This window comes from Chionomys nivalis, chromosome 10 (genome assembly GCF_950005125.1).
Source record: "Chionomys nivalis chromosome 10, mChiNiv1.1, whole genome shotgun sequence".
Lineage (NCBI taxonomy): Eukaryota > Metazoa > Chordata > Mammalia > Rodentia > Cricetidae > Chionomys > Chionomys nivalis.
The window spans coordinates 23705948-23729012 of record NC_080095.1 but is presented as its reverse complement, the minus strand read 5'-3'; the positions used below and the strand labels follow the sequence as shown (position 1 = coordinate 23729012).

Sequence of the window (23065 nt, the reverse complement as noted above, 5' to 3'; positions counted from 1 at the left end):
TATAGTCCATCTTGAAGGGAAGTCAGGGCAGGAACATGGAGGCAGAGACTGAAGCAGTGGTCACAGAGGATTACTGCTTCCTGGCTTGCTACTCCTGGTTTCTTCAACCTGCCCAGTGAGCTTGGCCCTCTCATATCAATCAAGAAAATGTCCCACAAATTGCTTACAGGCAGCCTGATGGAGGATATTTTCTTATTTGAAGATGCTTTTTCGAGACAACTCTTGTTGCATCAAGTTGACAAAAAACTAATCAATATACTTTTTAAAATTATTTTTTCATTATTAAAAAATCATCTAGAATGATGGCTCCTAAAATGCCTGGCCCAGACCACAGCAGCAGGATCACTGGGTACCTGTGAGAAATCAAGTCCTTAGGCCTCAGTGAGACCTATAACCCAGAGGATCTGGGATTTGGCTTAGTATTATCAAGTGCTCTGCTGATCTCAAGCATGCTAAGTTTGAGAGCCACTTCTCTAGTGTGTCGTACTTCCCAGCATGAAGTTAGCACCTGTGTATTTCTGCTAAACTGAACATGTAGTCAAAAATAGGAAATAACCATTTTAGCTAAGCAGTTATCTAACACTGCTATTCACATTATTTAGCTAATAGTTGCTTTGCCTAAACCAGAGTTTCTTGGATTTTTGTTGTTGTTGGGAAATGGATGTTTTTCATTGTGGGGAGCTGTCCTACACACTGTAGGATGTTTAGCAGCATCCTGGGCTCTACCTGCTGGGTAACAGTATATTGTAAATGGACCCCAAACAGGGGTAGGAAGGAAAGAAGGAGTTCACTGACCTGTTCTCTATTAACTGATGATGCCCACTATGTTATCCATAATACCTTTTTCTCTTCCTGTCAGGAGAAGAGCCAGGTATTAATTGATTATAGAAATTTAGTTTTTTGTTTGTCAGCAATTATAAGAATTATGGTTTAGGTTGATTTTCTTTTTTTCCTGTTTATATCCTAGGTATAGTAAGCAGTGTCAGCCTCTGAAGCATCACTGCTTTGTTAATATCATATTGCTATCAAAATCAATGGCAGTGTGATTTTCTGTTGTTAAGTAACTTGTTCATTTTATTTGGATTCCCAAATAATTTTTATTTTCTTTAAAGTTCAACTGTTTATCTAAGTGGTGGTTGTACTGTATTGATTTCTTGGGAATATGGTATGCTCTTTCATTTTTTTAATTTTAGAAAAAATTAATTTTAAAATTTATATGTGTGGGTGTTTCATCTGTGTGTGTATGGGTCTGTACACTACATGTGTCCTTGGTGCCTATGGAGGTCAGAAGAGGGTATCTGATCCCCTGGAACTGGAGTTGCAGATGAAAAAGAGCTACCATGTAGGTTATGGGAATCTTAGCTGGGTCCTCTGCAAGAGCAGCAAGCGCTGTTAACTAATAAGCCATCTTTGTAACTCTTCATTAAAATTTTTAAATATTTACTTAATTTTTTTTTACCATGGCATGCATGTGGAAGCCAGAGGACAACTTTGTGGAGTTAGTTTTTTCCTTTTTACCTGTATATAGGTTCCAGGAATTGAATTTAGGTTGTCAGACTTAGAGGCAAGTGCATTTACCTGCTGAGCCATTTTGCCAACCTTTAAAAAACACATTTTCTTTGACCATTTCATACATGTATATAGTGTACTCTGGTTGCTCACCCTCTCCTCCTGCCGCCCTCCCTTCTTCATACAAATGTCTTCCATATTCATGACTGTAGCACAAATAATAAAAATCCAGAGACAGATATTGGGGTTCAACCAGAAAAGCAAATCAACCAAGCCACTAGAGAAGTCTTATCTCTACCAAGATTGGGTGACCATAGACTAAGCAGACTAAGCAGCCAGAGCCTCTCTCTCTCCTCCAAACTATATTCCCTCTAGTGCTGGGATTAAAGGTGTAAAACTTTCTAGTATTGGGATTAAAGATGTGAGGCGCCACCAGCTGGATTTGTTTCTGCATTGATCTTGTTTAGCTCAGGATGGCCTTGGATTTACAGAGATCCATCTGCCTCTGTCTCCCAAATCCTTGGATTAAAAGTGTGTGTCACCACTGCCTGACTTGTAGTGACAAGCTTTATTTATGAAAAGGGAAACAAAATATCACTATATTTTTCCTTTTTTATCTAAAATTAAAAGTATATAACTAATATAAGAAAAACTATATACAGTAAATATAATAGCAGTATACAGTATATACAGGCATACAGGCAATAAGTACATTAACAACACCTAGTTCATTTGCATTTGACAAATTCAGAGAAAATACTCCATATCTATCCTATCTTGGTGAGTCCAAAGTCTTGTACCTTTACTTTCTATCAAAACTTGCTTTCTGCATCTGGTAAACAAGGAAAACTATAACTATCTAGTCTTCAACCCTCTCAGAGACCCAAGAAGGAAATAATATTAACTGAATAAGCAAGCAAGCATTTTCAAAAACTGTGAGAAATGACAAAAACAGCTGACTTCCTGAACTTTCACCCAAAGTTCCTCTGCAATGTTGGGGTATCCATCTTCAGCCTACAGGCCCTAGCATATCTGACAGACATATATATATATATATATATATATATATATATTTTTTTTTTTTTTTTTTTTTTTTTTTTTTTTTGTGAAGCAGGATATTGGGAAGGACAGTTCCTCCTTGTTTTGACAATGTTTGGTGTCACTTTCTTTTGTGTCCTGCTTGTTCTATTAGGACAGCATACTGTCAGCAGTCAAAGCAAGGATATTTTCTTGCTCCATGGCTTACTTTTGCCACAAAGAAAGTAAACTTCTTCAATGCCCTTTATCTTCTCTGAAGTAGACTGGTACTGCCAGGGGCAGACATGCCTCATTGTCATAAAAAGAACCTAAGTTATTTTAACATCTTAAATGCTATGTTTTCTAGATCTCTGAAGTGTTTGAAGATGTATCTAAAATATATCTTTGACCTTGAAAAAATACCTAGTGAAGTAGAATGGTACTGCCAGGGGCAGACATGCCTCATTGTCATAAAAAGAACCTAAGTTATATAGAAGGAGCTGCGGGCCGCTTCCCGCCGCCTGGCTCCCAGCTAGCTTTACCCAAAATAATTACATGGAAACTGTATTCTTTTAAACACTGCTTGGCCCATTATCTCTAGCCTCTTACTGGCTAATTCTCACATCTTGATTAACCCATTTCTAATAATCTGTGTAGCATCACGAGGTGGTGGCTTACCAGGAAGGATCTTAACCTTTGTCCATCTTGGAGAGGAGAGCTATATTGTCTGCCTCATTGCCTTCTTCCCAGCATTCTGTTTGGTCTACTCCTCCTATCTAAATTCTGCCCTATCAGGCCAAGCAGTTTTCTTTATTAATTAACCAATGAAAGCAAGAGATAGATAGAAGACCAACCTACATCAAAGTTATTTTAACATCTTAAATGCTATATTCTCTAGATGTCTGAAGTATTTGAAGATATATCTAAAATATATCTTTGACCTTGAAAACATACCTAATGTGACTATAAGTTTGATTATAATAGGTGGCTAATTACTAACCTGCACTCCCTTATTATCCTAAACAGTTGTTAATAATAACTTTTAAGGACTAGAAATTTGCCTTATATTGTTTAATAAGCTGTATAGTTATAATACCTTGAATAAGAGTAGAAATGTATGTACAGTAGGTTCTAACAGAATTAATCTCAATATACAAAGTTTGTATACAATATACAAAAGTTCAATCCAATGTAAAATGTTTAAAATTAGTAGTTGATTTTTAGAAGTAGATTCAATAGCCTACCTTTTTATCTTATCATTTCTATATCCTCTCTTTTTTTCAGAGTAGATTCAATATCTACCCTTTTGTTCTATCATATCTATATCCCACCATTTTTTGTTTTCAAAACGAGAACCTTAAATCTAATTTCTTTTGTTTACCTTTTTTCCTGACCATTACCAAGAATAACTTATTACTAACCCCCCAAACAATAACAAATATCCATAATCCATTGAATGACCAAACACCACCTACCCCATCTCTTGGGAATGTGAACATTGTATTTTTAAATTTACTTCCTGTTGTCTGGGGGTGACGGTATCTTTAGGGGATCCTGAAAAGAAAAATTTGAGTTAATTGTCAAGTTCTGGGAGAGGTAGCTTTATCTTTTTTTTTTTTTTTTGTCCAGTCTTTGCGTAATGGGAAAGTGCAGGCCTTGTCTCAAGTCCTGGCTAGAGTAGTTTTTAGGTTGGATCATCTCAGCTAGCCACCTCGAAATTATTCTGAGCAGTTTATAGTCCAAAGCCAATAATTAGGTGGTGTTTCTCAGCTTAATAGTGTTAGCATAGTCCTGGAGGAGTCGTCGTCTTCATCGTTGTGGGGCCCCAGGCTCCCTATGGAGACTTCAAAGGTTGCTGTTAGGTGTGCTCATGGTTCACTGGAGAAAACTGATAGAGACTCAAACCAAAATCATGTACAGGAAGGTAGATGAAACATTTTTCTAGAATTAGTTAATACTCTATATGACCATTAATACATGACAAAAAGTTTAAAATATATATCTTATATATCTTATACCTTAAGAAAAGCTGTCAAAGGGTCAATATAAAGCCAAAGGATTATGAGATTAATAGCAATAAAATAGTCCTTAAATTTTTGTTTTTCTTCTGTCCCCTATCAGGTGACTCTTCTGACACAAGACAGAGATTTTGAATTTCACTTTAATAATCATGATTTGGTTTAGAGAAGGAGAGAGCCACACTCCAACTCCAAAGCTAGTTTTAGTCTTTAATTGGACTGGGACTACAAAAAGACCATTATATGTCTTTAGAACAGCAGAAACAAACATTTGTGAAGATTTATGAAATTTTACAATGTTGGAAATGTGAAATGTAAGATCTACTTACAAAGGTAAGAAAGTGAAATGATTGTGAAACCCTGTATTCCATAGTCTGCTGTAGTGCAGCAGATCAAGACTTGATCATGGCAGCTTTCTTACCTTTGTAAGTAGATCTTTTAAAGAAAAAAATGAAGAGAAAAGAGAACAGCATGAAATAAGGGACTATGCTAATCTTGGAAGATTGTCAGAGGTGAAAACTAAAGTTGTCCAAAAAATTACTTGTCATACAATGAAAGGTAACCCCTAAAATATGTCTACACCCTAATCTAGAATGCTGGAGTGTATTCTTAATTTTTAGAAGAATCCTGAAATGAAGAGATTATCCTATATTATCTAGGTCTAGTAACATGTGTATATAAAGGAGTTATCCAGAGTAAAACACAGGACAAGAGAAGGCAATTTGACCACAAAAATGGAGATGGGAGTGATGTAGCCACAAGATAAGGTATGCTGATGCAGGAAGCTAAGAGGGCCAAAACTGGGTACCACTGATTTCTTGACTTGGGGCTTCTGGTCTACAGAGCTATGAAAACAATATTTCTTGTTGTCTCAGGTTACACATAGACAAATACACTACTGTTGTGATTTATATGTGAGTAAAGGCTAAGTGTTTGTAAACTTGGACCTCAAAAGGCAAACATCACATGTTCAAGATTACAAAAGGTAGCAAAAAAAAAAAAAAAAAAAAAAAAGACTCTAAAATAGGAAGCTATTCTGAACCATATCTTCATGGTTTAAAGATTATAATATATATTTTGATAGGCTTTTGGGATAGTTGTACTACAAGCTCTTTGTCAGGGTCCACTTACTTCCCATAGTTCGTTAATTTCATCATTAGTAAAAGTTACTATAATTTCTGCAGGGACTATTGCTGTATTTTAAAGAAGTATTTGTAGTTCATGGAAGTGTTCTTTCCAGAAGGATTTGAATATTTCCCAAAGTATTTAGGCCTCTAGAATACCACAGATATTATTTTGGGAACAAAGCTGTAATGCATGTTAGACCAAAAAGGCATTATATAAAATGTCCTAGTGGCTAGTGTATCTTTCAGAAGTTTCTTGCATTTCATGAAGCCAAACTATATAAGTCATTTCAGTGTACTCAGCATTGTGGTTTTGTGTAGATTATTTTAATTGTTGCTATAATTATTATTTTACTATATTCTATCATATATTTTTATAAAGTATGGCAAACTTTCACATCACAGAGAAAAATGTGGTAGATTTGTAAAGTATTAGTAAAATGGTTAACACTTTATGACATGTATATTAACAGAAAATTGTATTTTAGCATATCTGTAATATCTATATGTATTTGTTATAAGATTTATTTAATAAGATTTTATATCTGGTTTTACTTTTGTATTTCAATGATGTGGTTGAAACATTGTAGGAAGTCATTAAAACGCTTATTTTTTCAAATTGACCCATTAAATTTAAAATTCAGCTCCTAATTTTAAATTTAAAAATTTGCATTTTCCTTGTAAGTGCTGGTCAAGATATCCAAGGAACAAGTGTGATTGCAAATCTTCCAATTTTGATGCGACAGAATCCTACTGAGACCCTTCGGAGAGTCTTACCCAAAGTCAGAGTAAGTTGGTATGAAATAAGATTCAAGTTTCTCGATTTTTTTCTTTCCCCAGTAGCATGTTGTCACTATTAAGAGAAAAATTTGGAGCTTTGATGGTTGATCTTTTACACCTACTAATGGAGTAGAAGAAATGTTATGTTTATTTTGAATTATAATAAACATATTTAGGAAAATTAGTTGTAAAGAGTTTCTAGGTGATTTTCAGTAAAGACATTTTAAAGGTAAATTTGTAATAGCTTAAAAATGTAGCTATCTTTATAAAATTATAGATATATCATTTGATATTGTTTTCAAAAGTTTCAAAAATTAGCACACTAATTTTATGTCTTCACTACTGATAGTAATTTAACTAAGATCCTGTGGATAGGCTTGTGCTGACTTCTGAGGAATCCTCAAATGGAGTTCATTATGATCATCTCAGTTTTAGTTTACATGGATTTCACTCCTTCCAAAGTTTCTTGAGAATTAGTTTCTTGCTGTGACCATAAATATTTTCTCTACTGTCCTATTTCTCCTCAAGTATGTAATGTTCATTGATTGCTAATATATCATGCTAGATATTAATAATTGATAGTTATTATTTATTTGCACCTGTGTGCATATGAAGAACTCCTTTTTTTAATTTTTTAACAAGTATTTTATGAACAATCTGGACAGCTGTCTTTATGTTCTCTAGCATCATAATCACTAATGGTCTCAGAGGTTGCCTGCTATGGGAGATAATATTTGCTAATATTTACTTACCTTCAGCTTTCCATTTTGTTATAACTGCTTACAAACGAATTTATAGATATTTTCAAACTGTAATCATTAATATATCTTTGAGCTTTGTTTTTGAAATTATTTATAGCATGGTTGCAACTACTGTCATTTTCATAAGAAACCCACATTTCTACAAGTCAATATGATTTTTTACTGGCTACCATGTTGATTCATGAATTCATTGAGCTTTGTTATGTCTCTTTCCCAGAATCATGTCTAATTTTGAAGTGGATAAGTATATAGATCAAGCCTATTTGTACATTTGATTTTGGTAGTGTTAACTGACCTAACATTATTATCATGACACCAGAGGCACAAAGTAAATGGTTGAAAGAAGTTCATATAAGTAAGAAAATTAATTTAATGTAAAACATCTCTGCATACTGTGTTGAGTTGGCTAAGTCTAGTTCACAGAGTGTCCAAAGTGCATACCTGGTTCCCAAAGAGGTATTAGGATCTCCAGGACTAGAGTTATAGATAGTTGTAAGCTGCCTTCTGGCTTCTGGGAATTGAATTCCAGGTCCTCTGGAAGAGCAGCCATCTCTCCAGCCCCTAGCATCCAGTTCTCCAAAACAACAATAGAGGATGAAAGGTAGACAGCAGCAACCTTTGTAGGTTCTGAAATAGTTCTGCCAAAATTTTGCTAATGTGTTCATAGTCAAGACAACTATGTATAACTACTAAGAAATTTTGCATATGTGAGGACCTGGGTTCATCTCAGTTCCCAGCACCAAAATACCTCCCCTTTAGAAAAAAGAAGAAAGGAGAATATACATTCATTTCATATATACAGTGTATTTATATGCAGTTTCAGATGTATCTTCTGAAACTATAAGATATGCTTGCATTATTGAAGATATGTTTGCTTTATGTTCTTTGAGACAGGACTTCTCTGTGTAGCCCCAGATAGCCTGGAACTCTCTGTAGATCAGGCTAGCCTCAAATTCAGAGCTCTGCCTGCCTCTGTTTATTGAAGCCTGGAATTAAGGGTGTGTTTCACCATGTCTAGCTGAAATTTTTTTTTTAAAGACAGGGTTTCTCTGTAGCTTTGGACCCTGTCCTAGAACTAACTCTTGTAGACCAAGCTGGGTTTGAACTCACAGAGATCTGCCTGCCTCTGCCTCCCAAGTGCTGGGATTAAAGGCGTGCGCCACCACTGCTGGGATAAAGATATGGTTTTAATACAGAACATTAACTGATTAATTGATTCAAAACAAGTACCCACTAATGAATTTGTTTTAAGAAAATCTTTATTGATGAATGATTACTTTCTTTTTTATTTAATTAATTAGTTTCTACTCAGAATCTCATATAACCCAGGCTGGTGTAGAACTCAATATGTAGCTGAGGATGACACTGAGCTTCTGATGATTTTCCTACTTCCACCTCCCAAGCATTAGTATTAGAGGGTTACATTCCTGTGGCCAGTTCATGTAGTGCTAGGGCTCGAACCTGGGGCCCTGTGCAAGCTAGGCGAGTACTCTGCAGCTGAGCTATAACCCCAGCTCTTCATTCTTTCTTCAGGATAACTAGTAAGCAAGCATTTGTTAGGACCTTCGTCTCTCTTGCCTGCACTGTTTGGAGGAGATACAAAAAGGTAGAAGGGTCTCAGGTGGGATCCCTCATCAGGAAAGTCCTTAAGTCATGCAGCTGGGTGAAGGAGCAGCAGAATGTAGTAGAGTACTGTGTAGTTCTCACTTGGCCTGAAGACATTCAAGTGAAGCACAGGAGATAAAGTTTATGGGGGTAACAGTGATGATCATCTTTTGTGGACAGCGCAACACACAATAGAAGATGGTCAAACATTTCTCAGTGCATTTTAACTGGTGAAACAATGCCTATTTGTAGATGATTTTAAAAACCATTGTGCTCAGAGATTGTCAGGACTTACTGGTACTTCAGGCTGGCCCGTTTTCAGCTCTGCCTGGTTTATTCTAGTGATAAGCTATGATAATATAGTTCTCATAGTCAGTTTCTTCACCTTGCTATTTCTTAGTTGATTTTGTGGCAAATCCATGTTGTATGCCACAGTGAACATTTAATAATAATGGCATTTATGCTCACTTGTGTTTATTTACTGAGCACTACTTGCCAGGAATGAGGCACAGTTGTAAACACTGAAGTAGAGATGAATAAAAACAGGTAACTTGTTAGGAGGCTGTAGTGCGGAGGAGACCCAGACTTTAATAAGTAACCAAACAAAAGGCTGACTGTCACTTGTGATAAGTGCTCTGAATGTACAAAAAACAAAACTGGGACACTGAGACAAAGTAGTAAGTTAGCAGAAGACCTTCCATGCACTGGGAGGGCAAGTAAATCCTCTTTGCAAGATTGTGGCCAAGACAGCAGCAGGTGGCCTGAGATGCAAGAACCTGATAGAACAGTGGTAGGTGTGGTTGGGGCTAATGGGAGGGGTGGAGTGGGATCAGAGAACAGGCTGGACAAATGTCAATGACATTGATTTTAAGGACAGTGGAAAGCTATTGGAGACTTTGAGCATCAGAGTTACTTAATCTATTTGCATCTTGTGTTCATTTTGATTAATGTATAGAGCACAGATTCAATGGGACAGTTTCAGTGTTTCAGTACTGGGTCTTAAATAAGAGTCAATGGCAAGTTGGATTGAAATGATGAACTAAAGCAATGGAGTGGTGTGCATATATGTCTCAGTTGCATATATCAGAATGAACAAAATTCCAGTTGTGTTGTAGTTGGGAACAGTTTCCAGATGATTGGTGTGAACATCTAGTGGTTTTCATTGTGATAGTAGAAGGTCTGTTGAGTCCACGGTGATAATAATAGAAATGCTGGCTAATATTGATCTTTCATGATTCACTTTGAGAGAATCTAAAAATCCAAGCAGTAAGTATTTCACAGAGGAAGTAATTATTCCCAAGGGTATTACCCACATTTGTGACTCCAGACTAAACAACTTTCAGAGCTCACCCTTTACCTTGCTTCACCTAAAAGAACATGAGGAAAAGGAATGTTGGGGCTTAGCTGGTCTTACACATTATAAAATTGTATTGGTGATATTTTGTTTTTTACTACATTTTCATTTTATCATTGCCACTGTGTCTCCTATGTCTTAATTGAAAGGTTGCTGTTTTCACTGTTTTAGAGATAAAGAAATTTGCCTTTTTTTCCTGACAAGATCTTTTTAGGTAGTCCTGGCTGTTCTGGAATTTTCTATATAGACAAGGCTGTCCTTAGACTCACAAAGAATATTCTTCCTCTGTCTCCCAAGTGCTAGGATCAAAGGTGTGAGCCACGACACTTTGCCAAGATGAAGAAATTTAAACTTTAAAACAGGAGGGACTAGAGAGATGTTTCAGCAGTTAAGAGTGCATACTGCTCTAGAGAATCTGAGTTTGGTTCCTGGCACTTAGGCAGGATGGATTACAGTCACTTCTAACCCCAACTCCAGGAGATCTGATGCCCTCTTCTGGCCTCTATGGACACTGTACTCACATGTGTATACATGTGCATACATGCACATGTGTGAATGTGCACACACAAACACACAATTAAAAATAAAATCTAAAAACAAAATAAATAAAATATTAAAATTCCAGCCAAAAAATTAGGATTATAATTGAACTAATTTCAATTATTTCCAAAATTTCCTTTCTAAACTGTATCCAAAGTGGATGTTAAAGGGTTGTGTACTTGTCTCAATGTAGAATTTTAGTAAGAATCAAGAAGGAAATTTAAGTTCTAAAAGATGTGAAAATATTTCAAGATATAGTTATTTTATTCATGTTATATAGTTTAATTATATGATCATTATTGATCTAGTATTTTTCCAGAACTTAATAAACTGAATTCTGAGACATTATACTTTAATAATATACTTGTGCTTATGTTATCTGGAAGTGAATGGATTTTGACTGTCAAGATAAATTTCTAAAATTCTGTATCCTTTTATAAAATTACAAATGAGGGTTATTGTAGTGGCATTTCATTTGTATTTTATTTGGGCACCAAATGAAACACAATTAATAAAAACTCAGAGACAGAAATTGGGGTTCAACCTGAAGATCAGAAAAGCAAAACAGCTAGCCACTGGCTCATAATTCTACCTCAGTCCCAAATGATGATCCTGCCTCCAGGAATCTCAGGATGAGGCTGTGGCTGTGAGCCATCTCCTTTCGTTTTATATTCCCCTCTAGGCCTGGAATTAAAGGCATAAACCACTGGGATTAAGGGCATGCAGTACCTGGTTTTTATGGTGACTAGTGTGCCCTCTGGGATTGAAGGCATGTGTCATTACTGCCTGGTCTTTAAGGCTAGCCAATGTGACTGTTTTACTTTTCTGATCCTTAGACAAGCTTTATTTATTAAAATACAAATGAAATGCCACTACAGGTGATATCATTACACTTAAGATAGCATAATGAACTTCATTATAATACAGCACCAAACATTTCTTCCTGTTGAACTTTTGAATTAATCTCATTTACTTATATTTTGTTCCAAAACTGTGTCATAATATTGTACAGTAGAAAAGGTGTGTCGTTAGACTCAGAAAATGACTGTAATGAATATTTACTAAGGTCTTACTGGGTGCCAGACGCTGTACACTATTGAATGTTTTATATATTTGAATCTCTGAATTCAGACAACAGTTCTGTGATGCCTGTTCATCCCACAAAGAAAGGGACAGCTTAATCAACCAACTTCCTGTGGCAGTTTAGTTAACCTTATTTATTTGTTTTACATTCAACCAAAGTTTCCCCTCACTCCTTCCCTCCCATTTTCCCCTCCCCTGCAATCCACTCCTTTTGTGTTTCTGTTCAGAAAGGGGCAGGCCTTCCATGGATATCAACAAAGCATGGAATATCAAGTTGCAGTAAGGCTAAGTTCCTCTCCTTGTTTTAAGGGGCAAGGTGACCCAGTGTGAGGAGTAGGACTCCAAGAGCCAGTCAAAGTGTTAGGGACAGCCCTGCTCCTTTTGTTAGGAGTTCCACAAGCAGACCAACCTACGTAACTGCAACTGTCACATATTTGTAGAGGGCCAAGGTCAGTTCCTTGCAGGCACTGTGGTTGTTGGTTCAGACTCTATGAGTTCCTGTGAGCCAGATTAGCTTTTTTTTCTGTGAGCTTTCTTGTGATGTCCTTGACTCCTCTGACTCCTATAATCCTTCCTCCCACTCTTCATCAGGATTCTCTGAGTTTGGCCTAATGTTTGGCTGTATATCTGCATCTGTTTCTGTCTGTTAGTAGACAGTGGCTCTCTAATGACAATTGGGGTAGTCACCAGTCTGATCACAGGAGATGGCTAGTTCAGGCTACATTTCCACTATTGTTAGAAGTCTTAGCTGGGGCCATTTGTGGAAGTTTCACTTGCATCAGGTTTCTACCTGACCCTGAAATGTGCCATCCCCCCATTTCCAGTTTTCTTTTTCAGTACTCTCCCCCTCCATCTACCCCTCAACCCAATCTCTCAGATTCCCATCCCCACCAGCCCCAGGCCACCCAAGAAGTCTCTTCTATTCCCATTCTAGGAAGATTCATATGTCCCCTTCTTGGGTCCTCCTTACTACCTAGTCTCTATAGGTCTGTGGATTAAAGCATGGATATCCTTTACTTTACAGCTAATATTCACTTATGAGTGAGTACAAATTATGTTTTTCTTTCTGGGTCTGGGTTACCTCATGATAATATTTTTTTCTAGTTCCGTCTAATCATTTTCAAATTTTCTGATGTCATTGTTTTTAACAGCGGAGTAATACTCCATTGTATTACTCCATTGTATGGTACATGTAAATGTACCATATTTTCTTTATTCATTCTTTGGTTGAGGGGCATCTACATTGTTTCCAGGTTCTGGCTATTACAAATAAAGCTGCTATAAACATAGTTAAGCAAGTATCCTTGTATGATTGAGCATCCTTTATGTATATGCCCAAGAGTGGTATAGCTGGGTCTTGAGGTAGATTGATTCCTAATTTTCTGACAAACTGCCATATTAATTTCCAAAGTGGCTATGCAAGTTTGCCATCCTACCAGCAATGGAGGAGTGTTCCCCTTACTACATATTCTCTCCAGCATAAGCTGTCATTTGAGGTTTTGGTCTTAGTCATCTGAGCTTTGTCATCCTCTTGACTGGCTGATCTGATTGCAGAGATCTCTAATGTGTAATTCACTTCTCAGGCCTCAGCTACTTTGTGTGAATCTACAGCAAGCTACACACAGGACCTATTGCTTCTACTTCTAGAAGCCTTCTAGAAACTACTCACCCAGAGAGGTCTTTAAAAAGTACCAACCAATACCAATACTCTTGTGAGAAGAGTACTACTTCAATGTGAAGTGAAGTGACAGAATACTATCCCCTTCCCTTCCCTCCCTTCTGTTCTGTCCCTTCCCTTTATTTGTAAGAATCAAGCCCTCATACCAGGAAACTGTAAATGTTACCTTATTCCAGAACAAGGTAATTTCAGGATGTGGGTAAATAACAGATTCGGAGATAGGGAGATTGTCTTGGATCCTTTGGATGGGGCCCAAACGCTGTCACGTGGATAGCTCAGTTTTAACTCCTGCTTAGTTTTGCTGTCACCTAGCCTTAGTAGAGGTAAGACTTCTCTAGTTGCTTGGCTGCCTTGCTTTTCTTGTTTTTGGGTTGAACTCCAATTTCTGTCTCTGTCTCTATTTTTTTTTTTAGATTTATTTATTTATTATGTATACAACATTCTGCCTCCATGTATGCCCTCACTACAGAAGAGGGCGCCAGATCTCATTACAGATGATTGTGAGCCACCATGTGGTTTCTGGGAATTGAACTCAGGACCTTCCAGAGCAACCAGTGCTCTTAACCTCTAAGTCATCTCTCCAGCCCCCTGTCTCTGGGTTTTTATTATTCATGCTACAACGTATCTCTTAGAAGAGGAAGGCAGAAGATGAATGAATGGGAAAGACAACAGTAAAGATAGGGAAAGATATGGGAAAGCCAACAAGTGACAGCATAATAGCTGGAAGTGATAAGGAAGGGAGTGTGGCACTGAACATCTTGGCCTGAGTAATACTGCTTTAGCACATCTGGCCTCTAGAATTGTGAGAGAGTAAATTTCTGCTGCTTTAACATATTTAGCTGTGTTAATTTTTAATAGTAGCTACAAGAAAACTAAAGGAAACAAATTTCATTTCAGATAGAATAAAACTTGCTGTCATGTCCTTTCTGACCTTGGCACCTACTAGTCTTTCCCTCTTTTCCATAAAGGTAGAATCTTTATCACTCTAATTTGCCATTTTATCCTTAGAGCCTGGAATGGTGTTTGGAAATAACAGGCACTCACGGCCTGCTTGAGAAAGAATGTTGATTAAACTGAATGTTCTCAGAGAATCAGTATCTACCCAAAAGACCCTTGGTGTGTTTGACACTCTGGCCCCACTCACTGAAGCCTTCTTGACTGAAGACAGCATTGACAGCATGCTATGACACTGACTTTTGCTCTCAGACATTTTACAGGAGTAAGAGGAGAAAGTGGAAGTACATAATAGAAGACAAAAGAGACATAGTCTATAAATCAGTGTGAAATTTGATTATTTAAAGTTGGTAGATGTGATTTAGCAATATTTTGATTCTGCAAAGATGTACCACTTCTTTTATTACTGTTTGTGACTTTATTTTTATGAGTGATACAATAAGAAAATACCAAAAATATCTCCTGATGTAAATGATACAGCATTTATACTGAATAGAGATAGATTCTTAAATGGTCTCATTTTGAATTTGAATAGAAGTCATTTACTTTGCAAATAAAGATATTTGTGAATGAAAACGTGAATACGCTTTTAAAAAAGTCTTATTTGAAGTAGTACAGTTGAATGGACAAACAATAACGATCCGTGGGGCAGGCGCTGTGCCGCATGCCCCAGACACACCCTGTAAACAACTGTCAGTTCCATATGATGTATTATACTCATTTAAGGTTGAGGAAATGTGCACTTAAAGTTCAATATTTGACTGCAGTGTTTTGTTAGAAGGTTTCTAAGAAGTATGAAAGAATATATAATTGGTTTTGATAGTTCTCTGAAAAAAAGTCTTAATTAAGAAATGAAGGAATACAAATGAGCAATACAAATTGCTGCTATCTTCTTTGGTTTGCATCTCAGAAAACGTTACTCTCTTCCTCATCAGAGTTGACATTTTTTGTGATAAAAGTTTAAATTCCGAGAAAAGCAAAAGGGTTTTATGAAAGCAGCACAATTATATATCTGAAACAGAACATGATGTTCCAGGAACCCTGCAGGTCACAGATGGCCTGTGGTGGAGCATAGCATTCCATTGGCTGACACTCTGATTGCAGGCAGGGAAAGAGGGGAGGGGGAAGATTCCCACAGTGGTGTAAGGTTAATGGAGGTTTCCAGCATCAGGGTAAGAATCAACTGTGCAGTGCAGGAGACTTTGTGGTCTAGAGGTATGAAGTTATAAAACACTCTCCCAGTTCACCAAGAGAGAGCGACAACTGGAGAAACTGGAGCAGGGACAGACTCTGGGGACTGCTCTTTTGTGAGTTATAGTGTAAAATAAAATTATGTTGAACATAATCTTTTAAAGATAATGCCTATGTTATCCTTTTAAATCTTATCTATTTGTAAAGGATACAAAGGCTATTTTATTTTAAGGACAAATAGATTAACATTACTAATTACTTTATAATAATAAAGATCTATGAAAACATTTACAAGTATGTAGATTGGACAAAAAGGAAAATTAATATAAGCAAGACAGTTATTTTTTTTTTTCTTATGAGACAAGGTGTGATGTAACCTGGCCAGTCCCAGTCTCAGATTCTTTATGCATCAAAGAATGGCCTTGAACCTCTGATCCTCCTGCTTCAGCTTCCCAAGTGTCAGGGTTATAGGCGTGTGTCACCATGATCAGCAGTTAATATTTTTAATAGATCTAAAATTTGATTTTTGTTTCATAATTTTTTTTTTTTTTTGGTTTTTTCGAGACAGGGGTTTCTCTGTAGCTTTGGTGCCTGTCCTGGAACTAGCTCTTGTAGACCAGGCTGGCCTCGAACTCACAGAGATCCGCCTGCCTCTGCCTCCCGAGTGCTGGGATTAAAGGTGTGCGCCACCACCGCCCGGCCTTCATAAAATTCTTGTAAAGAACAGTGTTCATATATTTGTTCCTTGGTCATTTAGTCATCCATCCTGACTGTAATAAAAATGAGGTGGATTTTCTGAAATGCTTTTAAATGTATAGAGCTTAAAAGAATATGAAACAATTCCTGGGCTCAAAAAACGGTTAGCTCCACTCCTTCTTAGGTTGTAGAGGAGCTGTAAGAAAGTATTATTCTCTTTCTATAACTAGGTTAGCTACTAAATCCACATGCTCATATCTTTTCTTGAGCATGTCACAGAAGTCCCAAGGCTGCTTCATGAGTTGAATTTTAAAGAGCAACATGTTGCTTAGTTCTTTAAAGAAGGTGGGACATGGGACCACTGGCTTTTTCATTTGTTTGAATACCAACTCTTTCTTTGTTGCTCTGGCTATGCTTGAACTCACAATCCCTTTCAGGGTTCAACTAAAGCCACACGAATAGCTAAAGGAGGGCTAGAAATCTGAAGGTAAAGAAGTCTGCTCACAATGCAAATCGTCTGTCCATGTTTCTTTATTCTTCTCTATAGCCCATTGCCAACCATTCCCAGTAATATATATCCTTAAAACCAGTAATCCCCCAGCACCCTAGAAGGTCCCGGGATTCTTTTACCCCATAGAAAACCAAATAAGGGTTTACACACACACACACACACACACACACACACACACACACACACACACACACACACACCCGCCCCCACACAGATCCATGGGAGTGGCTAGTACATGTCTGGTGAACTTCTTAGTAGAGAAAATTAGTTAAGAAAGGAATTAAATCACCAGGGAATTCTAGAGGGGAAGATTAGTGTGCTATACTGCATTTTTAGGTGACTAATTAGGGCTAAAAAGTTTATTTTCAGTAAAATTATGAATAGAGTATGGATTGTTTAAATCAGCTCATCACTACTCTTCTCCCAGTATGCATATAGGCTGCCAGGTAACCAAGCAACCTACATAAACAGTCAGGGAGAAGCTGAAGTGAAGAAGAGAACCAATCCTCTAAATGATCAGTTCCAGTGTATGCTGTTATCTGCTGTTCTGGTCTTGGGGTAAAATCAGAGCAGCAGCTTGGGCAAGTAGTACTGTGAGAATATCTTAGATGGAATGCCCTATGCCTGGATACTGACAGGAAGGCAACTCTCCACGCTTATCTAGTGGGGAGGAACAGAGATCTGGCAGTGAGAAACTGTTCTCACAAAACAGTTCTGAACTGTGGAAATTAATTCCCAAATATGTAACAGAAAAGGGAAGTCAGCTCCAGCAAAATATCTACAGCAAAGCACACCCACTTTTTCACAAAGCAATAATGCCATAAAGCCTTGCCTTTTGGTTTAGCCTTTACTAGATCCCTTGGTTCTGATAAGTCACTCATGAGAAGATGACTGAGCAATTACTGTATAATGTTGCTACTTGTAGCACTGACCAGCCTTGCTGGCTCCTGCCTGAGATCCAGTCACAGACAGACTTGGCCTCTATGGGAGGCAGCACAGCGGTGGGATAAGCAGATGGGTGTGAGATGCTGGTGTGACAGAATTTAACATAACTGGATTGAAACTTTTTATATCTGCCTGTTCACTGACAGAAATTAGAAAGCTTCCGTGTTGGGGTCTGCCATTAGGTGGCCAATATAGGTTGTTATTTAAGGGGTACGTAGGCCATTTCCCAGAGCTGAGGGAGGGACGAGAGAAGAGATCCAATAGCAAAATATTCTAGGTGTCCCTAAAATAATGCAAGGGTAGAGCATGTTGGTCAAGCCCTACTAAGGCTCGTCAGCACAAAGGACCACTCCGAGTAGTCTGAGGGACAACAGTCTGAGACAAGAAATGAGATCCTAGTCCTCAGCCATGGGGAATTACCAGAAATGAAAGTCAGCTAAAGCTGACTTGGAGAAGGTGACCTTACCATTTAGTTGGTGTTGTGTGCAGCAATGGAGCGGACACAGGAAGTTGGAAAATGGTACTAGTTCAGGATCCTCATGGGCCTCAGCTAGTCTGCCCACAGGTGGGAGAGAACATGGAGGGATCCTGGCTGAGTCATGCTCTAGTGTTGTGATTTATGATTTATGTTAGGTGATCCTGGCAGGTCCGAGTATGAGACCACAGCAGGTGAGAGACAGACAGATACACCATGCAGAGAGAGCTTGGGTATAGAGTTTATTTGGTGAGTATTGGGAAGGAAGGGTATAAGGGTAAGGGGCTATGTGGGGGAGGAGAAAGACAGGCGAGAGAGAGAGAGAGAGAGAGAGAGAGAGAGAGAGAGAGAGAGAGACTGAAGAAGAGAGGAAAGTGGAAGAGGGGGAAGGGAGAGACAGAAGCTGCCTCTTCAGAAGAAGGATGAACAGAGGGATAGAGAGAGAGAGAGAGAGAGAGAGAGAGAGAGAGAGAGAGAGAGAGAGAGAGAGAGAGAGGAGACATAGATCAGCTTCCCTTGGTGGGAAGGGGGAGATGGGAGTTGGTGGAACTTGTATCTTAAAGGGACAGGGTACCCAGGTAACAACAGGGCAGGCCAGCAGAGTTATAATTATGACAGATATCAGGTGTCCTTTCTTCATGACAATGCAATGGTTACTGCTTCTGGAATACAATGGAAACATAAGCATCTTGACTTTGAGAAAAGGGGAGGAAATGTTAGATCCAAGACTCTGTACCCAAATAATGCATAGAGATCTGCTAGTGGGGAAGTGGCAAGAAATTTGACCCTGCCAAATACTGCCCTGCTCCAAGAAATAGTCAGATAGGTACACTGAAAAAGCCTCATTTTTTTTTGCAGACTGGTCTCAAAGGTCCTGACTAATGACACAGAAATAAGGAATGAAAGTCTCTTACTTCTCCCACTAGGCCAATGTATAGCTATAAGCAACAGTGCTTTATAAATAGGGAAGATAAAGTATGAAAAAAAAATCCCTGCTTGAGAGTACTGTTGGGTTATGGGGGAGAAACCTTTGGTATTTCAGACTGCATGCTAAACACAAAGTAACAGTGCTTCACTGTTGAAGGAATCTAAAACCAGCGATGCCATAGAAGTTACCATAGCAACAATAAAACTTGAACCTATGTGAGTTACTGAGTAGATTTATTTGCCAACCCCCATAACCTTGGAGAGGAGGCATGTCTGTTTTAGAGTTGTTGCATCTCTCTTCAGTGAATAGTATTGAATAGAAAAATTGCTAACCCCCAAAATAAAGGGAGGAAATGACCAAGTATCAATGATGGCCCAAGAAGTATGAGATACAAGATAGGTAAATTGAATAACTATGATTAACTTGTTAGAAAATTTGGTGGAAAATGATATGCATGCTATATAGGAATCTCAACAGAGAGGTGGTGGTTCAATAAAAATAATCAAAAGGAAATGCTGGAAGTAAAGAGTAATATCAGACTTGAAGCATGTATTTATTGGAAGTTTGGACACAACTGGGGAATCAGTGAACATGAAGACAGATGTTATCCATGCCGACCTGAAAGACAACAAAGAGTATAAAACTTAGCAAAGAAGTGACCTAGTATTCCAGTTGGATCTCAGAAAGACAAAATGGTAAATGGAAGAAATAATGTCCAAGACTCTGGAATTAGTAAAAGACAAGAAACCTTAGCTCCAAGAATATAAGGACACCAAACAGGAGAAACACACACAAATGCACATAGTCACACATAAACGCACAAACACTCTCTCTCCCAGGAACACAGTGATAAGGGAAAATGAGACAGTCTTGAGATCAGCCAGAAAGAAAGGAGCAGGAAATATTACTTAGGGTAACATAGGTAAGAAGTGAATATCTGATTAGAAACACATTGCTGGTGGAAATGTGAAATGACTCGCCACATGGGAAGACTGAGTTTCTCAAAAATTTAGACAAATACTTAGTATGTTACTCTGTTGCTTTCCTTGTGTGGATTAAGACTGACACTCATGTTTGCATAGAGACTTGGTCATGAAGGCATTGAAGTTTATGGTTAGTTACTTGCAGCTAATGCTGAAAACAACTGAAATATACATCCATTAGTAATAGATAAATAAATTGTAACAGCACAACCATGGGATAATACTTTTGTATTTATGACACAGGGTTTTAGTATGTATTCTAGTTTGTCCTTGAACTTGTATATTCTGTACCTCAGATTCCCTAGTGTTGGTACTATAGGTGTGTACGACCATACCTGTCCTTCGTGCTCATTTCTAAACATATTTCATTTTAGGCACCTACTGGCAGCTTTTTTTGTTGTTGTTGTCTTTTTTTGACACACATATGGCTTCTCTAATCCATGGTTTATTTTATGTTGCTAGCTTTGGAAAATTCTGAACTATAATTTTTTTTAAAAAAAATCAAATGTGCTTCTACTTCATCCCTTCCAAGTTTCCCATTTCTCATATAATTAGACCTCTTCTTAGTATCCTTTGTCTTTTATTTTTTCTGTCATTTTCTTCTTTGTGATTTATGTTGAGTGTTTAGTCTTGATCAATTGTCTAGTTTAGTAGTTTGTGTCTAACCTAATTTTAATTTTGATAACTATATTTTTTAGGTCTGGAAATTCTACTTAATTTTTGTAAATCTTCTACAACCCATTTAAATATATTGGAATTTTCTGTTGAAATTCTTAATTGTATTTTTTGTTTTCTTTAACCAGGCAATGTATTTGATAACATCAGGACCTGGCACTCCTTTTAGTGTATTTGTTTTGAAGACAGGGTTTCACTATGTGGCCCTGGCTGTCCTGAACTCTTTCTAGAAAAGGCTAGTTTTGAATTCACCGAGATCTGTCTGTCTCTGCCTCTGGAGTATTTGGGATTATAGGCCTGTGCCACCAGGCCTACCCAGGGTGTTTCTATTTCCTGCTGTTTTGCTGATTCTTTTTTGTATTGTCTAATATCCTCACCTTCCTGCATATTATGGACTTTGTGCCTGATGTTATATTTGCCAAGTTATTTGTTGATATGGTTTCAGCCCCACAACATAGCTTCATTTAGAAGGGAATATTTTTTCTTTTATCCAACTACTTAACTATTGTACTAAAGTCTCTTGTAATCCCATTTCAGGTATAGGATGTATTGTGATTCAGGTATAAAATAACCTTGAAAGTACTTGGGTCGAAGACTTAGTTCCCATCTGGTGGCACTGTTGAGAGGTGACTGAATCATGAGGGTGCTAACTTTATCAGTAAGTCAATCATTGATGATTATAGATAATGATCTTAGGTGATGATCATAGGGTTACTGGAAAGTGGGACCTGCTTGGAAAAAACAAGTCACTGGGTACATGTCCTTGAAGGGTAGGTCCTGTCCCTGGAACCTCTCCCTCTGTTGTATGACAAAACTGTCTTTGGGGAGATCCAATACACATGTACTCACTCCAGATAAGAAGCCCATAACAGAACAAAGAACGGATACCATCAAAGACCACCTTGACGAACCAGTGAGTTTTATTTGGATTACTTACAGGAGTATGGGTGAGAGGTTACTTACAAGAGCAGAAGTGACTCAAAGACAGCTGCCTCGCCAAGGCCCACCCCAGCATGGGTGACAGCTCATAAAAACTGGGAAACCTGAAGCAAACTGTACAGCATGCAGGCAGTTCAGCAGGTTGGAATGTGTTCTTTCCAAGAAACTCTGGTTTAAACTTTTTCATTCATCTTGGCTGCTTTCTGTTTCTGGTCTGGTCTCAGAGACATCTTTGTAACCTCACTTGCCTGACAGTCTTGCAGCTTTATTGTTTACTCTGGGAGGGAGGGGCCTAGTGAATCTGGTCAGTCTCAGGGACTTGCTGAATTTATTTTCAGTTCTTTACCTTCCTGCTTAAGAAGCATTTCTGCAAGATGGAATGTTTCAATAGGACACTTAGATGCTAGCTTCCTCTTCTCCCCTTTGTTTCATTCATGAGTAAGTGACTCTGTCCCCTTTTCTGGTCACTCTTCCCTCTCTGCCTTAATGTTCTGCATCATCACAGCTGTGGAGCCAGCCACCCATTAGCTGAAGCTCTGAGCCAAAACACACCTCTCCTCCTCTCAGTTGCTTCTGGCATTTATCCAAGTGCGAGGCTACCAACTGTAGCCAGAGTGCTCCTCTCTGATGGGAAGAGGGCTCCCAGGGCTCTGAAAGCCTAGCAGAGCAGCCAGTCTCTTAAGCTACCAACCTCTCCTGTTTCTTGTCTCAAATCAGCAACTATTGAAGAGGAGAAGCAATTCAAAATTACGTGCTTGCTTTACCGTGTTTACATAGTCTCTTGAGGTTCAGTGGGTAACTTTTCACTACCTTGTTAATGTCTATGTGTTTCCATGGAGACAGTTTTTATATTTTTGTCTAGATTTTAAAAAATCCTTGTTGGGAGTATTAATGAGAATTACCCATCTGCCATTACTAAAAGAAGAAGTTCACTTTATTTTTCCTTGTTTTAATTTCAGAATGTTAACATTGAGATTTATTTATGTGTACATGTGTATAGGTATGTGCATATGTGTACAGGTGCCTGAAGAGACCTGGATCTGGAGTAACTTCCTGTGTGAGTGCTGGGGACCAAACTTAGATCCTCTGGAAGAGCAGTATGTACACTTAACTGTGGGGCCTTCTCCCGAGCCCTCAGACTGTTTTTGTTTATATAACTCCATAGGTTTTAGGTATGCATATCTTCCTCTACTATTTCTATAATAGTACTCACACAGGCCAATTAATTAATTTCTAATGATATGTTAGGAATACTCCGGAACCTGCAGTTAAATATTCTGTAATTTCCCACTTTCATCT

General features: G+C 38.0%; 1 protein-coding gene across 3 annotated transcripts in view; it reads left to right on the top strand.

Moving 5' to 3' along the window:
* The window catches only part of Ppp4r4 (protein phosphatase 4 regulatory subunit 4), a 94739-nt gene that overhangs the window by 22817 nt on the left and 48857 nt on the right, over positions 1-23065 (top strand). The window contains exon 3 of one of the 3 annotated variants that reach the window (XM_057783292.1): positions 6354-6456. The exons of the other annotated variants lie outside the window; for them this stretch is intronic. Within the exon in view, the coding sequence (XP_057639275.1) occupies positions 6354-6456 (103 nt within the window). The remainder of the gene's footprint in view (positions 1-6353; positions 6457-23065) is intronic. 3 annotated transcript variants of the gene reach the window in all.